This window comes from Ornithorhynchus anatinus, chromosome 6 (genome assembly GCF_004115215.2).
Source record: "Ornithorhynchus anatinus isolate Pmale09 chromosome 6, mOrnAna1.pri.v4, whole genome shotgun sequence".
Classification (NCBI taxonomy): domain Eukaryota; kingdom Metazoa; phylum Chordata; class Mammalia; order Monotremata; family Ornithorhynchidae; genus Ornithorhynchus; species Ornithorhynchus anatinus.
The window spans coordinates 20047124-20068697 of NC_041733.1; the positions used below are offsets into that span (position 1 = coordinate 20047124).

Sequence of the window (21574 nt, forward strand, 5' to 3'; positions counted from 1 at the left end):
TTGTATTAACTCCAGTGGTTGGCACATAGTAGGTGCTTAACAAATACCACACATCATTTTCATTGTACCTTCCAAGCGCTTAGTACAGTGTGATGCACACAGTAAGCACTCAATAAGTGATTGAATGAATGAATGTAGGCAAGCAAAGAATCCCACTGCCCTTTTTTGCTTAACTCCACAGCTGAAATCTGCCTCAGTCAGAGGCACTCTCTGATCCCCACCTTAAAGTACCATCTTTCTCACCAAACTTCCAATGATTCAGAAACAGTTTTCTTTTTTAAATAAAGTGTTTATTATAAACTTAACCTGCCCTTCAAGGAAAAAAAAATTAAACAAACAAATCATCATGTATATAAAAAAATAATCACCTCCCTTCCTCCAGATAGGAGGGTGATAAATTATGTGATAAGCCACATTGGATGGGAGGGATATCACATTATAAATCACAGAGAACCAACCCCTCCTGGGTCAAAATAGACTGCACAAGTGTGTGTGTATGCTCATTCATTTCATACACACAAGGATGCTATCACCTGAGGACATTTAAAAGCCCCCTCCCTCCCTCCCCGCCATCACCCCCCATCAAGCTTCTTGCTGTCCTGGTTTCTCAGGGAGCCTGGCCTCCCCATCCTCTCCCATCCCGACCACGACCAATTGCCAGTTTGCTTCCAAGTCTCCCTGGGACTTCAAGTTACTCAAGTCACATCCGGAAAAAAAAAAAAATCTTAAATGTCAAAAGGTCCAAGTGGGTCAACAGTCAGAGAGCCAGTCTTGGGCCTGGATTTCTGACCTGCAGCTCCAAAGCCCCCCCCCCCCCCCCCCCAACCCATCCCTCCCTTCCCTCTTTCCCCTTCTTCCTTCCACCCCAAAGTCAAGTCCAGAGCTGTTATTTCACTGATTGATTGATTGCTGCCCTCTCCACTCTGGTTCCGGAAATCTTCCCACAAGTTCTCCTGGGGCCAGAAGTGACCGGCCCTCAGTCCGCTCCAACAGGTGGTGCGGCCGACTTGTTCCGGTTGCGTCCGAGTCAACAGATGAGGTATGGTGATGCAGGATATACAGCTCAGTTCCAAGGGGCAGGTTCCAGACCTGCTTCAGAATTTCTACGAGGTGAATTTTGGAAAGATGGCTGGCTCTAGAACCAAAGGGCCCCACCCCTCTTAGAGATGCGGGTCGCGGAGCTGGCCTAGAGCAGCCGGCCCACTGCGAACGGGTCTGGTTTAAGTCCTGGACTGGACCCTATTAATTGGGCCGTGCTGTTGTCTGAGGTGGCTGTAGTGCAAATGTTTCCAGAGAAGGCGGGGAGCATGAAGCGGCTCCCCCGGAGAGGCAGGTCACAACCTGAGTCATCACGGAGATCTTCAACTGCTCGTGGAGCCCGAGGCTCTGGGTTCCGTAAGTCCGTTGTGGTTTTAAAACGTTCACCTCTACGGCCCCTCTAAAAGGTTTAAAAATAACAACGACAACAATAACAACAACAACAACAATTCTCAGAGGGTGGCAGGTTGCGAAGCCCGGTCCTTGCTATGGTCCTGCTGACTATTCGCACATTTCAGAGAGGCAGGTTCTCGACTGGGCCTGGGTCATCCTGGTACCTTCTGGGCCTCGGTGCCCCCTCCCTCCAGGCCCAGGGGCGGTACCGCTGATTCCCGACCCGCAGGCTTGTCTTATTCCCGCTGATTCACTTGAAATAATCGTGGGAGTGGCAGGGGACCCCCAAATGCCCGGGACCTCAGCCGTCACCCCTCACACCCAAGGTTCGGAGCTCACCTCCCCATGGGCTCGGGGTGGCTTTTTCCACCAAGTGACCCCGCGTCCGACACAGAAGGAGTGCTCCGTAGGGAAGCGTGATGAGCAGGAACCCCCCAGGGTGGAGAAGGGAACCACTACCTGTGGCCTACAGCCCCCCGGGGAGGCCCCGGGGGGGGTCCGCCCCGTCCCCGGCTCCCGCTACGTGGGGTCCAGCTCGAAGACGTTGTCGTTAGTCGGGGTTGTGAAGAAGCAGGGCGGGTCGGCCTGCCGGCGGTTGTCGTAAGGGGCGGGCCCCCCGCTTTCTTCCCGGCTGCCCCCAAGCTTGAGGCTCTGCTCAAAATCCAGCAGCTGGCCCATGAAGTTGAAGTTGGGGGAGATGTTGGACTTCTTCCTCTTCACCAGGTCGTAGGCGTCGTTGAGGGAGAGGTGGAGCTTCTGCATGAGGTAGGCGACGGTGACGGTGACGGAGCGGCTGATGCCGGCCAGGCAGTGCACCAGGACCCCGCAGTTCTGGGACACGGCCTCATCTGCAGGGGCAGGGACAGAGAGAAGCAGCTGAACCGAAGGCGGACCGGACTGGATTAGACCGGACCGCGCTGGACGGACAGGCTTGCCCCCTCCCGACCCTACCGCATTTTGGGCTAGCGCGGCCACTTGCCGAAGGCCACTCGGGGCTACTGGTGCTGCAGGGGAAGGCCGGCGACCTCAGGGATCCCTGGTGGCCACTCGGTCTGCAAAGGTTTTCCCTATTCTGTTCAAACTGTGAGAGCAAAGAATGGACTCAGCACGGGGGCAGAAGCCTTGGTCTCCTAGTGAGGTTCAATCCCAAATGAACAGAAGGCTTACCTTCCCCACTACCGGAATTCTCTTAGGCCCAATCTGATTTCTTTGCTTTTTTTCCTATGGTATTTCTTAAGCGTTTACTATGTGAAAAGCACCGTACTAAGTGATGGACCAGGTACAAATTAATCGGGTGGGACACAGTCCAAGTCCCACCTAGGGCTCACAGTCTTAATCCCCATTTTTTCAAGTGAGGTACCCGAAGCACATAGAAGTTAAATGTCCAAGGTCACAAGCAGACAAGTGGAGGGGACAAGATTAGAACCCAGGCCCGTTCTCTATCCACTAGGCCATGCTGCTTCTTTCGGGAATAATTAATAATGGTGATATTTGTTAAGATCTTTCTAAGTAAGCTTGTTGTGGGCAGAGAATGTGTCTGCCAACTCTGTTGTATCGTACCCTCCTAAGAACTTAGTACAGTGCTCTGCACCAAATGCCCAGTAAATACCAGTGATGATATGTGTCAAGTAATGTACTGAACACTGGAGTAGATATAAGAGGGAAAGTAGTCTAAGTAGGAGGTAAACAGGTATTGAATCCTCATTTTGCAATCAAGGGAACTGAGACACAGAGAAGTTAAGTGATTTGCCTAAGATCACACAGAAGGTAAGTAGTGGAGCTGGAATTAGAACCTAGATCATCTGACTTCCAGGCCCATGCTCTTCCACTAGGCTACACTGCTTCTCAAGGCATTAAGACACAGGCTAGAGAAGCCCCACATCCTCCATGTGGCCATTTAGTCAAATACGGTGGCCAGGATGATGGGCAAGAGGACATCTTTCCAGAGCTAAGTTTCTCAAGGAAAGGAGGCTACAGGGTAGACCAGGGCTCAGAAGAGCAACTCAGAGTCCCCTCCCAGGTGGGACTTTTCTTGTCCTCCTCCTTCCCTTCCTGCTCCTCCTCCTCCTTCTCCACTTCCTCTCCCTACTTCAGGGGAAAGTCTTGGAGCTAGAGGTCTGGTGAAGGAGCTTGGCTCAGTGGAAAGAGCCCGGGTTTGGGAGTCAGAGGTCATGGGTTCAAATCCCAGCTCTGCCACTTGTCAGCTGTGTGACTGTGGGCTAGTCACTTAACTTCTCTGTGCCTCAGTTACCTCATCTGTAAAATGGGGATTAACTGTGAGCCTCACGTGGGATGACCTGATTAACCTGTATTTACCCCAGCCCTTAGAACAGTGCTCTGCACATAGTAAGCGCTTAACAAATACCGACATTATTATTATTATTAGGTAGGGGAGAAAGAAGGAAGACATGAGAGATTGGATGGAGTGACACAATCAGAGATTAGGAAAATAGGGAAGACAAAGGTCACCGAGAAGCAGCGTGGCTCAGTGGAAAGATGGGTTCTAATCCCGACTCCGCCACCTGTCAGCTGTGTGACTTTGGGCAAGTCACTTAACTTCTAAGTGCCTCAGTTACCTCATCTGTAAAATGGGGATTAAGACTGTGAGCCTCTCGTGGGATGACCTGATTACTCAGTATCTACCCCAGCGCTTAGAACAGTGTTCGGCACATAGTAAGCGCTTAACAAATACCAACATCATTATCATTATTAACGACTTGGATTTGAATCTTGGCTCTGCCACTTGTCTGCTGTGTGATCTTAGGCATGTCATTTAACTTTTCTGTGCCTCAGTTAATCTGTACCTAATCTGTAAAACACTTGTCTGCTGTAAAGATTAAGACTGTGAACACTTTGTGGGACAGCTGACTGTGTCCAGCCTGATTACCTTGCATCTACCCCAGTGCTTAGAACAGTGCCTGGCACATAATAGACACTTAGCAAATACCAGGGCAGAGGGATCTGGGGTTCCACTTCCACTAAAAATAGTGTCCTTTGGAAATAGGCACTAGGAAGAGACTGTAAACTCTTTATGGGCAGGGAATGTGTCTGTTATAATAATAGTAATAATAATGGATTTGTTAAGCGCTTACTGTGTGCTAGGCACTATACTAAGCACTGGGGTGGATACAAGCAAATTGGGTTGGACATAGTCCCTGTCCCACGTGGGATTCACAATCTCAATTCCCATTTTACAGATGAGGTAACTGAGGCCCAAAGAAATGAAGTGGCTTGCCCAAGGTCACACAGCAGACAAGAGGCGGAGTTGGGATAAGAATCCATGACCTTCTGACTCCCAGGCACATACTCTATCCACTACACCATGCTGCTTCCATTGTGCTATACTCTCCCAAGCGTTTAGTACAATGCTCTGCACACAGGAAGTGCTCAATACAGTTGATTGATTAACTGGGAGTGAGGAAAAGTCTGACAAGGCATAGAACTTGGCGAGGGAGCAGCAGTCTGCCTCCTTACCCACGGCCCAGCCCCGGGGCCCAGCTCCGGCTGGTCACGCAGACAAAGACCTGCGGCTTCCCACGGCCGGGGCCGAGGATCCCTGGTTCAGCCCAAGGCCACCCCGAGACTTTGGATTTGTTTCGGGGACTTAAAGCGGACGCTCCTAGAGCAGACTCAGCCCCCTCCCCCATCCCCTGATGGGCACGGGAGCACGAGAGTCCCAGGCACACTGCCCGGGGCGCCCTGGGACTCGGCCTCCGGATGCAGCAGGGTACGTGGGGAGGCAAATATTCTTTCCTTTGTCTTCCCAGGAAGTGAGGAAACTGCTTCAGTCGTAACTAGGCAGGATGTAACTCCAGCTGCCGCTGAAGTCTTCCAAGGGGAGGCAGGAGGAAAGAAGGGACAAACCGGGGCAGGAGGCGACAGGGGCAGGAGGCCAAGAAGGTCGTCGGGGAGGCGGGGCTCCCCTCCGAAGAAGGGGTGGGCTGCCAGAACAAGCCCACTCACCGATGAACTCGATGGCTTCTGGGAAGAACTGGGAGAGGTTCTGGCTCCAGTGGTCAGAAATGGGGATCTGCTTGTAGTGAAAGTCCCCGTCCTTCTCAAAGAGGTTGGGCAGGTTGGGGGTGACGTTGAGGATGTAGCGGATGCCCAGCTTGGCGAGAGTGTCCATGTTTGCCGAATCCCGGGCGCTCCCCAGGTACAAGTGCGGGAGGATCTGCACCGGGAAGGACGGGGGCTGGCCATGCGGGGGGCTGGCCCCTTCCGACTCTGCCCCGCAGCTCAGGGGGTCCCGGTCGGGGTCAGATTCCACATCCGAACAGTCGGAGCCGATGCACAGGCCGCCCAGCCCCACCACGGGGGCAGGGGGCAGCAGAGGGGAGTGGCTGGCACAGGGCGCATCCAGATTGGTTTCGCAGAGATGAGGGCATTCAGCCTGGAATTTGCTGAAGCCACCTATGGGGAGATGGGGAGAGGTGGTGAGCAGGATCTGGGGCACACTCGCTAACTACACCTAAAGGACCCAATCCCCGGGAGACTGGCAAACAGCAAAGGCCCGGTGGCACCGAGCAAGGCCCCTTCTGTGCATGGTACCCCCGCCATCGAAGCCCCTCCACCTCCAGCCACCTGCCTCCTTTGTGACCACCCCTTAAGAGGGAGAGGGAAAAGGCGTCTGGGAAAAATTCCTCATCCTTTCTCCAGGTGCTCATATCCCTGGGATCTTGGCTGGAATTCTGCCCCCTTCCCTCTCCAACTTTTCCCATCTCTCCTTCCCCTTCCCCCACAAGGATGAATCCTCTTTCTAGGCCTGGGGCAGCCACGGGGGGAGGGTGCACGTGTGCGAGAGGGTTTCCGCAGTGAAGCTCGGACTCTTGGCGAGATGGTTAGGTGGATACAACCTCCCCATCGGCCACACTGTCTTCTAACCAAAGGACAACCCTCTCCTCCCTTCCCCAACTCATTTATGGTGTGCCCTGTCTATACAATCAAAGGGTGAGAGGGTGCTGACTCCAGGCCTGGGATGGAGCTCCCTTTTTTTGCCTGGTGAATCGATGATGAACGGGAAAGAGAATCAGTCATGGAGCTGTCACTGGGCCCTGAAGGGACCTTGGCCCTTTTACAAGATTGGGTGAAAACAAATTGAGGACATTGGAAGTTGTTGGGCCCTCCTGATTTTAAGCTAAACTTGTTTTTTAGTGGCTTGGAGGAACACTGGACCCACTTGTTACGGTGCAGCCTTCTGCCCAGCCTCGGTGATGAGAGACATGTGGTAAGATCTGGGCTCTGTCTGAGGCCTACTGCTTCCCCTCTCTGGAATTTACTTTAATGTTTGCCTCCCCCACTAAACTACAAGCTTCTCTGAGGTAGGGATCAACTGTAACACCTTTACTACATTATACTCTCCCAAGTATTTATTACAGTGCTCTATAAATATGATTGACTGACTGACCTTCTCTAGGGTACCAGGAGTCACCCCACCCTCCAGAGAGAAAATCCCAGCCGGTTTCCAGAACATCCCGCCCAGGCTCCCAGCCTGGTGTTCCGGATCCCGGCCCGGCGCCCCGGCCCAAGGTCCGATGGCCTGGCCCATGAGGCCCGCCAACGAGCAAGGTCCATGCTCCCCCCAGGACCTACCCTGTAGGTAGTAAGCCAGGTAGCCTTCCTCCCGCAGCTTCTGCAGCAGGGTGCCTAGCACCGAGTCCGTGGCCTCCTCGCCGGGACGAGGCAGGGGGGCGGTGCCCTCGTCGTACAGCAGGATGGGGCTCCCGCAGGCCCCGGCCTGAGGTGGCGGGGACGGCGGCTGCCGCTGGCGCCGGGGCGAGCCCGGGAGGAGGGAGCGGGCCGAGAGGTTGCCCTTGCGCAGCCGCCGGAGCAGCAGGGCCGGCAGGGTCACGCTAAGCGCCCCCTCCACGTGAGACGAGTCGTAGAGCTCGCGGCTGCGGCAGTCCAGGAGGTGCAGGCGGGGCTCAGGCGAGGCCAGCTCCCCTTGCAGCCACAAGGACGACTTGCCCAAGGCCTCCATCACTCACCGGTCCCTGCGGCGCCCAGGATTCGGGCAGAGGCCAGGCCCCGGGGGACCCACGGGGCTCGGGGGACCAGGGGGCGGGTGGGGATGGAGGAAAGCGGGGAGGGGGAGAGGAGGCAGAAAGCAAGTGGGAGAGAAATAGCTTAGGAAATGAACAGGTTAGCAGCCAATCCAGTTCCAGCACCAGCCAGCGGTGCCTCTTTCCCGCCAGCCGAGAGGCGATCTGTGGCCTGAGATGGTCTGTCGGTTGGTCTGCCCGCCAGGCAGCCGGGAGCTGTCGTCAGGCGGGGCCTGAGGGAGGACCCGGTCCTGCCAGGGCTTTCCCCCTCCCCGTTCCCCGCCTCCCTCCCGGAGTGTCCCGGGAGACTGGGGGTCGGCTGTTTTCTTTGGATTTCCCCTCCTCTTCCTCCCCCAACCCTAGCCTACTCTCAGACTTCCGGGAGGGGCTGAAGCAAGTAAAAGCCGGGGTCAAAGCTCAGAGGAGCAAATGAGGAAAATGAACTTCCATTTGAAAATGAGAACTCCTGTTTTTTTCCAAAGGAAGAAGGACTCCCCAAGGGAATAGGCTCCTTGGCCTTCTGTCCCTCAACGCCTCAGAAAACCAACTCAGCGGAACCCCGGCCTTCAGAGTCCCCGCAACGCTTGGCGGATAGGCTGGAGGGTCTCCAGGCCTTGGAAGGAAGAGTCCCCCCAACCCCGTCGCCACCCCCTTGCCTGCTGGGAGTCCTCAGCTTTTGCTCTGCATCCCGGGGAAGGCGCGCTAGCTTAGGACCTGGCCTCGACTCCCCCGCCCCTGCCCCGCTTCCCTCCCCGACACGACGAGGCGGCGGGACTCCACAAGCTCCAGACGCCCAGCAAGGCACCAAGGTGGCGATAGCAGGAAATGCCCCAGTCTCTCCCTGTAGAGTTCGGTCCTGCCTCCCCTCCCCGACCCTGCCAGCCACTTCCCCACCCCTCCCGCCAGCCAAGAGCCAGAACACCAAAACGGAGACGAGGAGGGGGAGGGAGAGCTGGAAGGCCGCTGAGCCACCGACTCAAAGGTTGACGGCCTCCTGCTATCTCCTCCGAAGGGGCCACGGTTAAATAAATCACGGTGGCTGGGGGGGGGAGAGGGGTGGGTGGAGACCCCAGGAAACTCAGGAGATGGGCTCACCCCCTCAGTTCTCGAGGTCCCCACCACAAACTGGGATTCAAATGCCCTCGGCCTCCGCTGACCCGGAGAGCACACCCCTCTTCTCCGCCCCTTCCTCTCCCTTGGCGCTGTGGCGGGGCGCCTCTCCGTCTGCCAGGCCCCAGGAGGGAGCCGCCCAGGCTCCGGGCAAGTCCCCTTTTCCTGGTGATTCCCCCGGCGGTGGTCCCGAGAGCAAAAATTTAAGGCAGGAGTAACCGGGTCCCACTTTTGGCACAAAAGGGCATGTCCCCGGGGGGCTTTATCTACCCCCACGGGCTCAGCCGTGTGGGCACCTGTAGGGCGGTTTCAGCTGGTTGTACTGGGTCCTCGGCACATGTGGATTCTCTGCGGGTCCGAGGTCCCAGTCAGAGCTGGCCAGGCCCCGGGGTGTTTGATGCCAATTTTGCCCAACCTTTCGTTCCCCTCAACGCAAAGAAAAAGAGAAGAGAATGGCCTCGCGATCTGACTCGGAAAACTTCCAAGAAAATACCTGCTTACACGGCGGACCGAGTTCCTTCGTACTACAAGAAGGGGAAGAAAATAAAACAGAATCACTTCCTTTTCAAACGCCCTCGGCCGGTCCCGGGTCAGTCACTCGGCCTGCGGGGAAAACACCCCCGAAATGGGGCGAAGGTTCTGCCTGTGGCGACCCCACCCTCAGCAGCAATCTGAGCTTGGAGGCCTCCAGATTTCCGATGGCGGATCTGCGGAAGGTGGGGAAGGGGACGGGGAAGACAGAGAGAGAGAGAGAGAGAGATGGACAGGCGGACGGGTAGGCTGCTGTCACCCACTTCTGGCTCTTCTTTCTCCTTCCTTCCCCTTAAGGTTATTTTGAGCACATCCCTCCCACCCCCAGTGGGTCCCCGGCAGAGACGCTGGCTATCCGAAGCCACTGGAAAGGTGGAGCCGGAATTCAAGTGGAAAAGGAGGTGGTCTCTGAGTCCCCAGCTGTTGGCAAGAAGTCATCCAGGTGAGAAGGCGAGTGGTCCCGGGCGGCGGGGGGAATCCAGAGGTGCCGTGGGGGAGCGCGTGTGCGGGGTGGGGAGGTGCGGAGACGCCAGCTGAGCCGGATGGCTGGGGCTAAAGTCCTGCGCCGATGTCCCCTGGGAGCCCAGTGCCAACGGCCGAGCCAGAGGGGCCACCGCCACACGCCGCTGGAGGGCACGGGGCCAGAGGGCTGAGAGCGGGGCGGGCCTGGGTCACCGCCGCTTGAGGCTTCGGGCCTGGGAAGCGGAGAGGAGACCTGTCAGGAGAAGCAGACGGGGTCAGCTCCAAGCTGGGAAATGAGACCGGAGGCGGCGCAAGCGCCGACCAAATTCCGAAACCGATGGGGAAGCAGGGGCGGCGGGGGTGTGTGTGTGCGTGTGTATGTGTGTGTGTGGAGGGGGGAGAGGGTTCCTCCCACTTCCTGGCAGCTGGCCAGCCACCTTCCATCCTGAAGCCCTGAACCAGCCCCGCTGCTGCTGACAGGCCATTTCCTTTGGACATGGACAGAAGGAGGAGGAGGAAGAAGAGGAGGATGAGGAGGAGGAGGAGGAGGAGGGGGATGAGGAGGAGGGGACGAGGAGGAGGAGAAAGAGGGGGGCGAGGAGGAGAGAGAGGAGTAAGGGGGAAAACGAAAAGCCAACGTCTTATGCTGCAGATCTGGAGGGGCATTGGATATTGAAGCTGGGCATGAGCTGGAGCTGGGCCAGCTCCCACCACCTGCCCAATCCACAGGCCAAACCGCCTAGACACAGTCTCAGACCCAGCACCCCGGGAGCTGACCTGACTCCCTCCCCTCTCCCACATGCACCTCAGCTGGGCACTTTGCCTTCTGTGCCCAGCATCCACTCTCTCAGTCTTGGGTTTCCAGTCCAGTTGGCCCACCACTACTACGGTCATTTGATTTTTCAAGCGAACACTGGCCCTGACCGGAGCAGCGTGGCCTAGTGGAAAGAGCCCAGGATTAGGAGTCCAGAGACTGGGGTTCTAATCCTGGCCTTGCCTGTTCTACGACCTTGGTAAGTCACTTCACTTCTCTACGCCTCCATGCCTCAAGCGCTTAATAGAGTGCTCTGAACCCAGTAAGTGCTAAATACCATGGATTGATCGATACCTCAGTTTCTATATCTGTGAAATGGGGACAAGATACCGATTCTCCCTCCCTCTTACAATGTGAGCCCTGTGTGGGACAGGAACTATGTCCGGTTTGCCGTCGAACCCCTGGCCCACGTCCCACCGTGTCCTGGAATGCCCTCCCTCCTCACATCCGCCAAACTGACTCTCTTCCTCTCTTCAAAGCCCTACTGAGAGCCCACCTCCTCCAGGAGGCCTTCCCAGACTGAGCCCCCCCTTTCCCTCTGCTCCCCCTCTCCTCCCCTCCCCCCAACCCTCTGCTCTTCCTCCTTCCCCTCAGCACTGTGCTCATTTGTATATACTATTTATTACCCTATTTTGTTAATGAGGTGTAAATCTCCTTGATTCTATTTATCTTGATGACGTTGTTTTGTTTTGTTCTGTTTTGCTTTGCTGTCTGTCTCCCCCGTTTAGACTGTGAGCCCGGCATTGGGCAGGGATTGTCTCTATCTGTTGCCAAATTGAACATTCCAAGTGCTTAGTACAGTGCTCTGCACATAGTAAGCGCTCAATAAATACTATTGAATCAATGAATGATTATCTTGTATAAGAGGCCTTCCCCGATTAAGCCCACTTTCTCCTAGCTCCCTCTCTTTCTGTGTCACCTTTGTATTTGGATCTGTCCCTTTCAAGCATTTGGTATTTTCCCCACCCTCAGCACTAGTGTACATATCTATAAATTTCTTATTTATATTAATGTGTCTCCCCCCAGACTGTAAGCTCATGTGGGCAGGGAACAGGTCTATCAACTCTGTGGTACTTGACTCTCCCAAGTGCTCAACACAGTGCTCGGCATACAGTTAGCGCTCATTGTTTAATTAATTGATTCATCTACCCCAGGGTCTTGTACAGTGCTTGGGGCAGAATAAGGCTTAACAAATATCACCGTTATTATTATTATTATTTTTAGCAACTGCCTTCAGTGGTGACCATAAACCCATTGTGGGCAGGGAATGTGTCTGTTTATTGTTGTATTATACTCTCCCAAGCGCTTAGTACAGTGCTTGCACCCAGTAAGTGCTCAGTAAATACGATTGAATGAACGAATGAAAAGACCCCCTTGGATATTTTGTTTCTCCTTAGGCTGTGAATCTTGAGCATTTTTCATTGTTGAAGGCAGTTGACTTGCTTCTGTGTTTTGAATGGCACCGGTCTAAACGTTTCTCTCTCCTCAGTAATTTAGAACAAGGAACCCCAAGGGGATGAGTGGGTCTCCCTTTTCTGTCCTCCAGGCTTAGGGGTGGGGAAGAGGGCTGAGGGAGCATGGAAGGGAGTTCTAACCCCTCTGCAGTCGGGCATCTCCTGTGGAGGCTGCTGCTCCAGTCCCTCTTCTGGGCAGCCTAAGTAAGGGTCTAGAGGTCGGAGGTGGGCCCTAGTGGAAAGATCATGGGCCTGGGAGTCAGAGGCCCTGGGTTCTAATCTCGGCTCTGCCACTTGCCGATGTGTGATCTTGGGCAAGTCAGCATGGCCTGTTGGATAGAGAACAGGCCTGGAGGTCAGAAGGACCTGGGTTCTAATCCCAGCTCCCCCACTTGTCTGCTGTGTGACCTGGGACAAGTCGCAATTTCTCTATGCCTCAGTTACCTCATCTGTAAAATGTAAGATTTTAAGATTGAGGTAACTGAGGGCTCTGTAAGATTGTGAGCCCTTTGTGGGACAGGGACTGTGTCTGACCCAATTATCTCGTATCTACCCAGGCACTCAGTAAGCTCTTAAAAATACCACTAATATTATTATTATTCTCTGGGCCTTGGTTTCCTCCTCTATAAAATAGAGATTAAAAACCTCATCTTCCTCTCCATTAGAAGAGCTCGGAAAGGGACTGTGTTCCAGATTATCCTCTATCTACCCCAGGGCTTCAAATAGTGCGGTGGCACAGAGTAAGGACCAAATAAATACTACGATGATAATCTCCAAAACCCTGGTCCTGGGGCCATGCTTAGTCTGGTGAGAGTTCAGTGGTCAACAAGTCCCAGACTCTCTTTATAGCCTTCCCATACTCCCAAGGCGCTCTGCTCACTTTGAGGACTTGACCAATCCTCCTGGAGAAGAGACGGGCAGGTCCAGCTCCAGTCTGCTCTGGCCCCACTATCAAGTAAAGTGACTCAGAAAACACAATTAATTGAGCCATTTCTCCCTCACCCCTTCCCACCAGCCCTCGGGTCACCCTTGCTGTCCTGCCTAGTGGCCTGACCCTTTTCGAAGAACCCTTTTGATCTCTGGAAAAGCGGCACTGACTTCTCCATTGGGTTCAAAGAATACGACTGACTGACTCAATCTGAATCGGCAACCCAAGCCCAGGTAAAATTCTCAGCTGACACCTCCACATTCAAGTTAAATTCTGGAGTCATCACACTGATACGGAATGGAGACAGGCCTTCCCTGACTAACCCCTCATTTCTCCCACTCTGCTCCCTCTCCCTTGGGTCTGTAACCCTGAGGCACTTTGATAACCCACCCCCAGCCTCTCAGCACTTATTTCCATATCCTTCTACTCTTCGGCCTCCCCTAAGTGTAATTGACTTTAATGCCTGCCTCCCCCACTAGTCCACAAACCCCTTAAGGGCAAGGATCGTGTCTATACACTCTCTTGTACTCTCCCAAGCTCGTCATGCTCACCGTAAGCGCTCAATCATCAGTGGTATTTATTGAGCACTTAGTCAATATATATCATTGATAGAAATCTAAAAATCAACCTTTTCTTCCTAGTTCAGGAACTTGGAACCAGAATTTTGAGAGAGGTAATAAAATAGAGGGTCCCCACCTTCCTGCCCAAGATCAGCCCATGCTCCCTTTATTCACCCTACCCTCAACCCCACAGCAGTTAAGCACATATCCATAATTTATTTATTTATATTAATGTCTGTTCCCCCCCACCCTGGCTAGACTTTATGCTCCTTGCGGACAGGGAACGTGTCTACCAACTCTGTTATACCGTACTCTCCCAAGTGAAGAGAAGTAGCGTGGGGTAGTGGATAGCGCACAGGCCTGGGAGTCAGAAGGTCTTGGGTTCTAATCCCAGCTCTGCCACTTGTCTGCTGTGTGATAATGGACAAGTCACTTCTCTGTGCCTCAGTTACCTCATCTGTAAAAGGGACTGGGACAGGGACTGCGTCCAACTCGATTTGTTTGTATCCATCCCAGCGCTTGGCACAAAGTGAGTGCTTAACAAATACCAGCATCATTATTATTATCATTGATAAGTGCTCAGTATGGTGCTCTGCACACAGTAAACACAATTGATTGATTGATCAGCCTTGGAGTACCACTCTGCTTTGGGAGCCTGAGGGATAGTGAGCAACCCCTTAACTTCCATAAAACCTCCACAAAAACTGGCCACGTCATCACCAGGCTGGGCTTCAGACTCTCTAGGTCTTTCAATAATGGCCCGGGCTCTTCGGAGCCTTGGCAAGACCCTGGGAGGATGACTGTTTGGTAGAACAATTTACTCATCAAATCGTGAGCTTAGGGACAGCCTGTGTGTATGCTTCTCGGCATGAACCAGTAATGGTGGGTACAATTTTCACCATGATAAAGGCACGACGGTGATTTCCCAGCACTTTGTGTGAGAAGCTGTGTGGGTGTGCGTGGGAAGAAATAGGGGGAGAAGGAGTCTCAGCACTTATTTTGGGGGACGGAGGAGGTGACAGAGAGGAGAGGATAAAAACCTTTTAAATAAACAGGGGAAAAGCCCCAAGCGGATGGAAATCTGTAGCCAAGGAGACTCAGGCTCTCAGTACTACTAAAAGGTCAATGATGAGGTTTGCTAATTACTCTCATTAATGAATTACCAATGTCAGACAAAATGAAAAAGGCCTTATCAGAAAACATTCTTGTTTTCTAAGCTTTCTCTTGGCATGAAAGCCTTAAAATCAAATTATCTGAAGGGAGGGACAGGATTGAATTCACAATCATTTTTTTTAAAACCTATTTGTCAGCACTTAGAATCTGCTAAGCACTGTACTGAGCACTGGGGTAGATACAAGATAATTAGGTCCCCCGTGGGGCTTTTAGTCTAAGTAGGAGGGAGAACAGGTATTGAATCTCCATTTTACAAGTGAGGAAACTGAGGCACAGTGAAGTTAATAATAATAATGTTGGTATTTGTTAAGCGCTTACTATGTGCAGAGCACTGTTCTAAGCGCTGGGGTAGACATAGGGGAATCAGGTTGTCCCACGTGGGGCTCACAGTCTTAATCCCCATTTTACAGATGAGGGAACTGAGGCACAGAGAACTTAAGTGACTTGCCCAGAGTCACACAGCCGACAAGTGGCAGAGCTGGGATTCGAACTCATGAGCCTTGACTCCAAAGCCCGTGCTCTTTCCACTGAGCCACGCTGGAACTCTGGAAGTTAAGCGACTTGCCCAAAGTCACATAGCATTTAAGTGGCCAAAATAGGATTAAAACCCAGGTCATCTAGTTGCCAGGCCCGTGGACTTTCAGTCAGCCAGTCAGTCATATTTGTCAAGTGCTTACTGTACTAAGAACTTGGGAGAATACAATATAACAACATAACAGATATATTCTGATATAACAGACACTTCCCACTAGGCAATGCTGCTTCCCCATACTCTTCATTGGTATTCCAATGTACTGTACTCTCCCAAGCGCTTAGTAGAGTGTTCTGCACACAATAAGCGCTCAATAAATACAACTGAATGCAAGAATGAATTCCATTCCACGGGAACTTCCATTTCTTTACAGATCAATTAGTTGATCAGTTGGAACAGCAGGCAGCCATAGTACGATCTTTCAAGTAGTCTCCCCACGTACGCTCTTCACAGGTTGGACATGACCGGGCGCTTACATTAGCCATGTGGCACTTCCCGGAAAGGATGAAGGGATATGATCTGGGCATCTGAGATCTCGTAGCACAAAATCCACTGCCGATTAGATTTCCGCAGCCCTTGGACAAGTCTCACTCAACTTGAAGGTCTGTTTCCTCCAACTGGAGGAAACTCTGAAGCTCTCAGTGGGTATTGGGAAGGAGGATTATTTGTAAGAAAAATGAAGGGAATAAGGGCCAGAAGGAGTTACATAACTGCACGTAACTCCCCCTAGTTCTTTCCCACTAAGACTGCCTTAAATATTGAGAAGCATCGTCGCCTAGTGGAAGAAGCATGGCACTGGGAATCGGAGGACCTGGGTTCTAATCCTAGCCCTGCTACTGGTCTGCTCTGTGATCTTGGGCAAATCACTTCTAAATGCCTCAATTTCCCCAACTGTAAGAATGGGGATTCAATCCCTGGAGAATCAATACCTGTTCTTCCTCCTACTTAGACTCTGGGCCCCATGTGGGCCAGGGTCTGGGTCCAACCTGATTAACTTAATCTCAGCGTTTAGAACAGTGCTTGACACAGAGTAAGGCCTACAATTCCATAATTTAAAACAAATAAAAAAACTCAATTCCCCCCTTTATTTCCAAAGTTGGGAAAACTTAGCGGTGGAAGATTGAATAATAATAATTGTGGTATTTGTTAAGTGCTTGCTATGTGCCAGGCACTGTACTAAGCGCTGGGGTAGATACAAAGTAATTGGGTTGGATACAGTCCCCATCCCACATGGCGCTCACAGTCTCAATCCCCAATTTACAGGTGAAGCAACTGCGGCACAGAGAAGTGAAGTGACTCACCCAAGGTCACAAGCAGGCAAGTTGCAGAGCCAGGATTAGAACTCAGGTCCTTCTGACTCCCAGAACCATGTTCTATTCACTAGGTCAGAACCCGGGGTGTGCAAAAATGATAGTAATAATGATAATTGTGATATTTGTTAAGCACTTACTATGTGCCTGGCATTGTACTAAACGGTGGGGTGGATACAAGCAAATCGGGTTGGACACAGTTCCTGTCCCGCGTGGGGATCACAGTCTTAATCCTCATTTTACAGATGAGGGAACTGAGGCACAGAGCCGTTAAGTGACCTGCCCGGGGCCACATAGGGAAGCAGCGTGGCTCAGTGGAAAAGAGCCTGGGCTTGGGAGTCAGAGGTCATGGGTTCGAATTCCGGCTCTGCCACTTGTCAGCTGTGTGACTGTGGGCAAGTCACTTCACTTCTCTGCGCCTCGGTTCCCTCATCTGTAAAATGGGGATGAAGATTGTGAGCCCCACGTGGGGCAACCCCAGCGCTTAGAACAGTGCTCGGCACATAGTAAGCGCTGAACAAATACCAACATTATTATTATTATTATTATAAAGCAGACAAGTGGAGGAGGCGGGATTAGAACCCATGACCTTCTGACTCCCAGGCCGCCACGCCATGCTGGGCTTCCTGTTTTTCCCTCCTTTCCTTTAAAATTTGCCATTTGTTTACTTTCATGTTTATTGTCCTGCCTGGAGTTGTTTGATTGTTCAGAGAACTCATTAGGCCGGCCCTTCCTTTCTTCCTCATTCCTAATTTGCCTCCTTGGGCCATTTCCTTATCTTTCATGTAGATACGAGATAATCGGGTTGGACCCAGACCCCGTGCCACATAGGCTCACTGTGCCACATAAGGCTCACATTCTTAATTCTCATTTTACAGACGAGGGAACGGAGGCTCAGAGAAGTTTAGTGATTTTACTAAAGTCACACAGCAGAAAAGTGGTGCCCCAAAGATTAGAACCCAGGACCTTCTGACTCCCAGGCCCATGCTCTACCCATTGGCCCCGCTTGACACCTGAATTTAGACACCTTGACGATATTCAGCTTTCTGATTACAGAATACAGCATTTGCTAAGATCCCAAATCGCTTTCATAGATCCCTGTTTTGTAAGGAGGGGATTACTCAATCCATTTCGCAGGTGGGGAAACTGACACCCCGGGGGGGTTGGGAGCTCAGACACTTATTTGCTCAAGGCCAGGGGCAGAACTGGAACTAGAAATCGACATCTCTGATTCTCAGTTCAGAGCGCTTCCTATCATTCGACGCACAACCCCACTAACCCAGTTTTTCCCTTGGAAAATGAAGAGTCACCTGGTCCACTGTCCATTAGCAGGACCGCGATGCTTTCTGCTTTGGTTTACTACAGGGAATCCTCCTTCAACCCATAACAAAAGACAATACAGATGGTAACTGCCTCGGGCGATGGCTTAAGTTTAGGCATGATGGTTTAAGCAGTACAGCAAATGCAACCAAATGAACTACTTTTCTTCTCTTGGAAAAATTTAGATTCTCCTCCTCTGGCTATAGTTGTGCTCGAAAGCTAATACTAAAGATTGCTCCCAGACAACCCTGCTTTAGCGGGCCCAAAATATTCTATGGTCAGAATATCTTTTCTTTTAAAAAAGGGTCTTCAGATTATTTAAAACTGTGACCCGCTTCCCGACATGGACTGGACTTCCTGTTTTTCCCTCCTTTCCTTAAAAAAAATTACCATTTGTTTACTTTCATGTTTATTGTCCGGGCTGGAGCTGTTGGATTGTTCAGGGAATTTATCAGCCCGGCCTTTCTTTTATCCCTCTTTCCTAATTTGCCCTCCTGGACCATGTCCTTGCCTTTCAGCACCTCCGCCGGAGGAGAGGTATGTGTGTATGTGTGTGGGGGGAGTAGGGCTGGGGAAAGGAGGTGCAAGCTAAATCACTTGATTTTGCTGCTCTCGCTGGCAAGCCTCAAAAAAGTTTGGAGGGAGAAGAGGTGGAAAAGAATTGCTAAAACTAACGGGGTTTTGGGATGACCTGTGGATTTCGATTATCCGTGCCACCTTAAATAATACCAGAACTGGCTGTACTTTGAAGCATTTACTTAACACTTATGTTCAAGAACTCCTTTAGCCACTGTGCTCTGTTGTCCTATTTTGACCCGTCCTTGTCTTCTTATGCTGTTAGTGTCTCGTGCCTTTTTTTAATGGAAACTGTTTAGCCCTTATTATGTGCCAGGCACTGTTCTAAACACTGGGGTAGATTCAAGATAATCTGGTTGGATAAAAGTCCATTTCCCACATGGGGCTCACGATCTTCATCCCCATTTTACAGGTGCGGTAACTGAGGCACGGAAAAGTTAAGAGGCTTACCCAAGGTCACGCACCAGACGAGTGGCCTTCCCTCCTATATTCTTAGGTTGTGAGAGTCCTTTTACAACAGGGACCATGACTATTTCTCATCCGTGTAATAATAATAATGTTGGTATTTGTTAAGCGCTTACTATGTGCAGAGCACTGTTCTAAGCGCTGGGGTAAACACAGGGGAATCAGGTTGTCCCACGTGGGGCTCACAGTCTTAATCCCCATTTTACAGATGAGGGAACTGAGGCACAGAGAAGTTAAGTGACTTGCCCACAGTCACACAGCTGACAAGTGGCAGAGCTGGGATTCGAACTCATGAGCCCTGACTCCAAAGCCCGTGCTCTTTCCACTGCGCCACGCTGCGTGTAATTTTTTCTCAGTGTTTAGGGGAGTACTTTGCACACAATGGGCTCTTAAAAAATACTGTTTAATGAATGAAAAGGTACAATGATTTCATCCTCTCTGTTTCTCCTTCAGAAACATCTTATACCCATTTTGGTGCTTGGGTTTTTTTTTTTAATGGGATTTGCTAGGCGCTTACTATGTGATAAACGCTGGGGTAGATACAAGTTAGGCTGGATACAGTCCCTGTTCCACACAGGGCTCTCAGTCACCTAAGAGGGAGAACTGGAATTCAACCCCCAATCTTCAGTTGAGGAAACTGAGGCACAGAGAAGTTAAGTGACTTGCCCAAGGTCACACAGCAGGCAAGTGGCAGAGCTGGGATTAGAATCCAGGTCCTCTGGCCTCCTGGCCCGTGCTTTATCCATTAGGCCACATGGTTTCCCTAGTGTTTTCCCACTAGTGAACCATGCAAGGCAGAGCAAAGTGCTGAAAGATGATCTCCCTAGGGGACCAACCCTGTTGAACCGTACTCTCCCAAGCTCTCTGCACACAGTCTGAGCTCAACAAATACCAGTGACTGTGAGAAATGCGATGTCGTGGTAAAGTTCAGGCTCTTCATTTAGCCCCTCAAAGCAAGAAGAAATATCCCACTTCTCCAGTTCGGCCCTCCCTTCCCCTGCCGACCCACCCTACTTACTTCCAGGCCACATTTTTCTCTCCCCCCAAATAACGGTCGCTGGCCAAGGCTCTGCTCAGAGAAGCCAGGCCTGGGTGGTCACCACCGCGCTACGGAATCACACTCATCAAGTCCTTCGGCAAGAGCTTCTTAAGTGAAAAATTCTGCAACCTTAACGACGGGGAAGACCCCAGCTCTCCCACTCGACCGATCAACTGTGCAGGGAAGCTAACATCATTTAGGTCCTCCGCCAACACAGATTCCCCATCCAACCTCCCGCCCTCCACCGGGCCTTTGCTAGTGGATTTAGGAGAAAGACATCATTTGCTCTGAAATAAAATACTGGATTCACCTACTAAGGGTCTCGTCATCCTTTCCTCTTCCCCGCTTTCCCCCCTCCGTACACGCATGCAGGCTACATCCATTGAAATGTCTATCTGGACTTCATCAGCTGATTTTCTTACCCCAGTGCACTTCCAATCCATTCAGCTGCATCACAAAGTACCTTCATCTTTGCCCGTGGCTGGAACGAATTCCTTTAAAAATAACCAAAGTCGCATAAAGTGGGTGCCTAAAGGAGGCTTTGAGCGGCACCTTCGGATCTTTGATTCAATAACGGCTGAAACCCGCCTGAAGCAGGGAAGAAGAAAAAACAAACCCCTGAGAGGATGTTGTCTACCCCATGAAAAGGCAGACAATTGATCCAGGGAACTGCTGCAGCTTGTGTGCATTATGCAAGCGGCAGGAATGCAATCCACTCGCTCTCTCTTCTTGTGCCGAAGCAGATTCCTCTTTAAATCTCCCCAGTTCAGTCTATCCCCGAGAGGAAGCGGAGAGGAGGGGTGGACACGACTGATGCTTTGCTGGGGTGGGGGCGGCAGGGGAGGGAGGGGGAGGTGGATACATCTGCAAAGCTCGGTGCAGAGAAAAGGGATGGAGGAGACGCCAATTACTCACCTCTCTCCACCTTGCTGCAAAGCAACTTTCCAAAGATAGAAACACACTAGCTCTGAGCTTAATCTGGATTTAGGATCCAAGAAGCAGCAGGAAGACACCAACCAAAAAAAAAAAAAATAAGCACCCTATCCCCTGTTGTCCTTTCTCCCTTCCCTCCTCTCCCCCCCCCCCACCCTTAAAAAAATAAAATCACCACCCAGAGAAAAGAGGAGGAAGGAATTGTGGTGCTGGAGAAAAAGGAGAAATCTGGACCGCTCTTCTCCACCCACTCCCCTCCCTCCCTCTTGCAGGTTGGCAAGCGCACACTTTTAATGCCGTTGCTGCTGCCTTCTCCCTGCCTTTCCCATGCCAATCCCCACCCCAGCTCCACGTGGTGGCTGTATACAGCCCGGGACCCGCCCAGCTGGCTTCTCATTGATGGAAAGGCTCTGCTGGGAGGGGCTGCCAAGGAATTGGGGAAGGAGCCCTCCATTCCCAGATCCATTTCCCTGGGAAACTGCTCCTTCCCGTCGGTGGCAAGGAGGTAGCAAGTCTGGGCCCATTTGGAAGCTCGGACCCCTGTCCGGCCTTGACAGCTCTGAGGAGATGGGGTGGAAAAGCTGGGGTTGGGGGTGGAGTGAACGTCCAAACTGAAGCGCTCGGTACAGTGCTCTGCACACAGTAAGCGCTCGATAAATACGATCGAATGAAGGAGGATGAAAGCGTTGGGACCATTTGATGGGAAGGCGAGAGAGCGAGTGAATACGGCGAGCGTGAATTCATCATCAGCAGGGGTATTGATTGGGCACAAGGGCGCAAAACAGTGCACCAAGCAATTGGGAGAGTTTAACGGAAACCGGACACACGCTGACGGCCCTCTAAGCGTTTACGATCTAATGGGGAGGACTGACAAAAAATATAAAGGGAGCGGTAG

The 21574-nt window shown here is 51.9% G+C and overlaps 1 protein-coding gene across 3 annotated transcripts; it reads right to left on the bottom strand.

Moving 5' to 3' along the window:
- Positions 1–836: 836 nt before the first annotated feature.
- Positions 837–20764, bottom strand: DUSP9 (dual specificity phosphatase 9). Of its 3 annotated transcripts, none has more exons than XR_003760523.2 (5): positions 20169–20548; positions 7024–9828; positions 5395–5844; positions 1891–2279; positions 837–1438 (listed from the first exon to the last, which is right to left on the bottom strand). XR_003760523.2 is itself a non-coding variant. In XM_029067802.2 (5 exons), the coding sequence occupies exons 3-5, from the start codon at positions 7409–7411 to the stop codon at positions 1951–1953; spliced, it is 1167 nt and encodes a 388-aa protein (XP_028923635.1). In that variant the 5' UTR covers positions 7412–9828; positions 20169–20240; positions 20662–20764; the 3' UTR covers positions 837–1950. The 3 variants fall into 3 exon arrangements, 2 of the variants coding, with proteins under 2 accessions (XP_028923635.1, XP_028923636.1); XM_029067802.2 differs by adding an exon at positions 20662–20764 and having other exon boundaries at positions 837–2279; positions 20169–20240; XM_029067803.2 differs by lacking the exon at positions 20169–20548 and adding an exon at positions 20662–20764 and having other exon boundaries at positions 837–2279.
- Positions 20765–21574: the final 810 nt, after the last annotated feature.

Bases quoted from the DNA above. Each gene is read 5' to 3' on its own strand.
- DUSP9 (XM_029067803.2), bottom strand. From the start codon at position 7,411: ATGGAGGCCTTGGGCAAGTCGTCCTTGTGGCTGCAAGGGGAGCTGGCC. The intron at 5,845-7,023 runs GTAGGTCCTGGG...ATCTCCCCATAG, and splicing joins CCTGGCTTACTACCTACAGG to GTGGCTTCAGCAAATTCCAG. The intron at 2,280-5,394 runs GTGAGTGGGCTT...CTGCCCCTGCAG, and splicing joins AGAAGCCATCGAGTTCATCG to ATGAGGCCGTGTCCCAGAAC.